The following is a 2,514-nucleotide window of genomic DNA, read 5'->3' on the forward strand; positions in this document are numbered from 1 at the left end:
AATATTTTTGCGTATCGTGCTTGTCCATCAGAGAAAGGAAGCTGCCAGGTGTATATAAAACAATCTCTGGAGACACAGTGGAGACACAAGTAAAAAAGGTCTCTCCCATATCTCCATGAATGATTGGCTTAGCACGGTACGAACATCAAACATGAAGAAAACTCAAACAAACAAGAAAACAAAGCAAAAGCATTTACACGCGTGTTTTTCAACACACGCGGATCCTTCAGATTACGGATAACGTGCGTGGGTTAGCGTGGGTCACAATAGGTCACAAGAGCACCACGGGAAATTTCCCGAACACTTGCATCAAAGTTGCACTCCGATGCCGAATGCCGAATCACCCAGCCGCGTTTTTGACGCTTTACTCTCGATCAGCAGTGATCGAGCAGATGATGATGTTTAAGGAAAGAAGCGCTTAAAATTTAGCTGTCAAGACAAAAATGGCTTTGTCCGGCGAGAGAGGTTTTTTTTTAGCGTGTATTGTTGTGAACTATTTCGTCTTCAAGGCGAGTGGGAGCCAAACACGGCATGTTTATGGCAACACATGGGTGGTCTATGTTGAAAGAGAAAAGCGATTTGTGGATGACTTGGCCGAGAGGAATGGTTTTATTAACAGAGGAGAGATAGTGGGATTCTCTGGCCACCATTTGCTGGAACATAAGACGCTAAGGCGACGCTTTCGTCGACATGCGCCTGAGCACACCGATAAACTCTTGCGGGAACCGCATGTAAAATTCGCTCTGCAGCAGAAGATTCTAAAACGGAGTAAGCGAGGGTATTTCAAAGATCCTTTTTATAAAGATCAGTGGTACTTGAACAACTCGGGTAAGTGAAGTATTTGAGGTTTTTGTGGAGAAATTTTCAGTGTACGTTTTTGCACTGCTTGCATGCATGGGTAGAGTTGACGTTTTGAGGTTTGCATATAAGTCTTGAGCCTATATCGTGAGTGTAGTTACTAGTTTCTGAACGGGATTTATGTCAGGCATGATCTACAGTATTTCGGTAAAAAAACGGGCTGGAAACGAAACCTTTATCTTGTATTTCAACTAATTATGTTTCTTGCCCTTTGATAGTTCGTACAGGAAGCTTTTGTGTTGACGAAAAAAAATTCGTCACAAATCTTTGGCAACGTTGCAACTTAAAGGCCTTAACTGTCATCTTAATTTTTTTATTTCATATGGTTTGAGAATTTCTCTTGGGACCTTTTTCGCAATTTGTGGTAAGACATAAAAAAGAAAGTTCGTGTAGAATTCAATTTGCTAGCCGGATGAGCTTATTTGTCTGCCTAACCTTAGACCCTATCGATGTTAAATTCCACAAATGATAATTTTTTGGGCTGCTTTACGCATTTATACAGCTGATTTTAAAATGTAAACACATTTTTTGCCACAACAAAAATGCTAACAAACTATATTGGCAGTTTATTTGAGGCGGCGAAGCATAAAACCAAATTCTCAGAAGCGATGTGGAAAAGTTTTATCCGGTGTCCGCACCGATTATCTTTCAGGCAAGCTGCCAATGTTTTTGTCTTATCAACATTCTACAGTTTCGTGACGAAGGCTGAGTGATTAGATTTCTTTCGGTATTTTGGTGATACGAAACTTTGACATGTCCTCGAAAACACAAAAGGATTATCAAGACACAGCAAACATATTTTACTTTATGAATAATTGCTTTGTCATCTGTCTCCATTTCTTAGTAGAACATTTTTCCTTTTAGAGGGTTTTAACGACCGTCTCTCTTGAGCCTCAATAACGACCGACAACATAATGTTCTGATGTTGTTACAGCCGAGCCTAGAGACTATGTGGACACTTCTGAGCAAAAAACATCTGTACATGTCAATCAAAACTAATCTCTTGCATACAGTTGTATCAGAAGGGGAAAGATTGTAGTGCTTTATGGACACTACCAATTGAGATCAGGCTCTTCAACGTTGCTTTATTTGATTGAAATGCCTTTGGTACTTGCTTGGCTTAGTGGTATCAGCCTGTATTTGGGAAATTTGTTGTTCAGACAGCATGCCGAAGTGTGTAAATTTATCCTTCAATTATGTATTTAAATGCACTGTATGCCTGAAGTTAGGTAAGATCAGCACCAGGAAGATTCAAGAAGATTAAACAATCTTTTCTTTCGGTTTAGATGCAAAATACTTGTTTGAAGTGTAAGATTCATGTTGGCAAAATGAATCAGCTCGATTTGTTTATCCCTACATGTAGTTATTATGATTCTCCAATGAACATGCCTATTACAGTTTAATATTAATGGTGCTAGGATCATTCTAGTGCTACAATTGTCGTCTCAGCTAGGAAAATGATTATAATGTTGTCACAAAAAAAATCGTATTTTTGGACCATACAGATATGTAAATACTGTGTGGTTCTTGATGGTGCAAAAGATGTGCATGTCCCCAGTATCATTAATTAGTTGCCTGATAGTGTTAAGGAACATTATATATATCTCTTGTCAAGTGTTATTTTCATGGTTACAAAATAACAAGTTGACTAATAAT

The 2,514-nt window shown here is 38.6% G+C and overlaps 1 protein-coding gene across 1 annotated transcript in view; it reads left to right on the forward strand.

The window, feature by feature from the left end:
- The first annotated feature begins 292 nt into the window (after positions 1-292).
- Positions 293-2,514, forward strand: part of LOC138009635 (PC3-like endoprotease variant B) — a 13,149-nt gene continuing 10,927 nt past the window's right edge. Inside the window, exon 1 of the mRNA XM_068856707.1 lies at positions 293-828. Within this exon, the coding sequence (XP_068712808.1) occupies positions 444-828 (385 nt within the window). The 5' untranslated portion in view covers positions 293-443. The remainder of the gene's footprint in view (positions 829-2,514) is intronic.

This window comes from Montipora foliosa, chromosome 1, assembly GCF_036669935.1.
Source record: "Montipora foliosa isolate CH-2021 chromosome 1, ASM3666993v2, whole genome shotgun sequence".
In the NCBI taxonomy this organism is placed as follows: Eukaryota; Metazoa; Cnidaria; class Anthozoa; order Scleractinia; family Acroporidae; genus Montipora; species Montipora foliosa.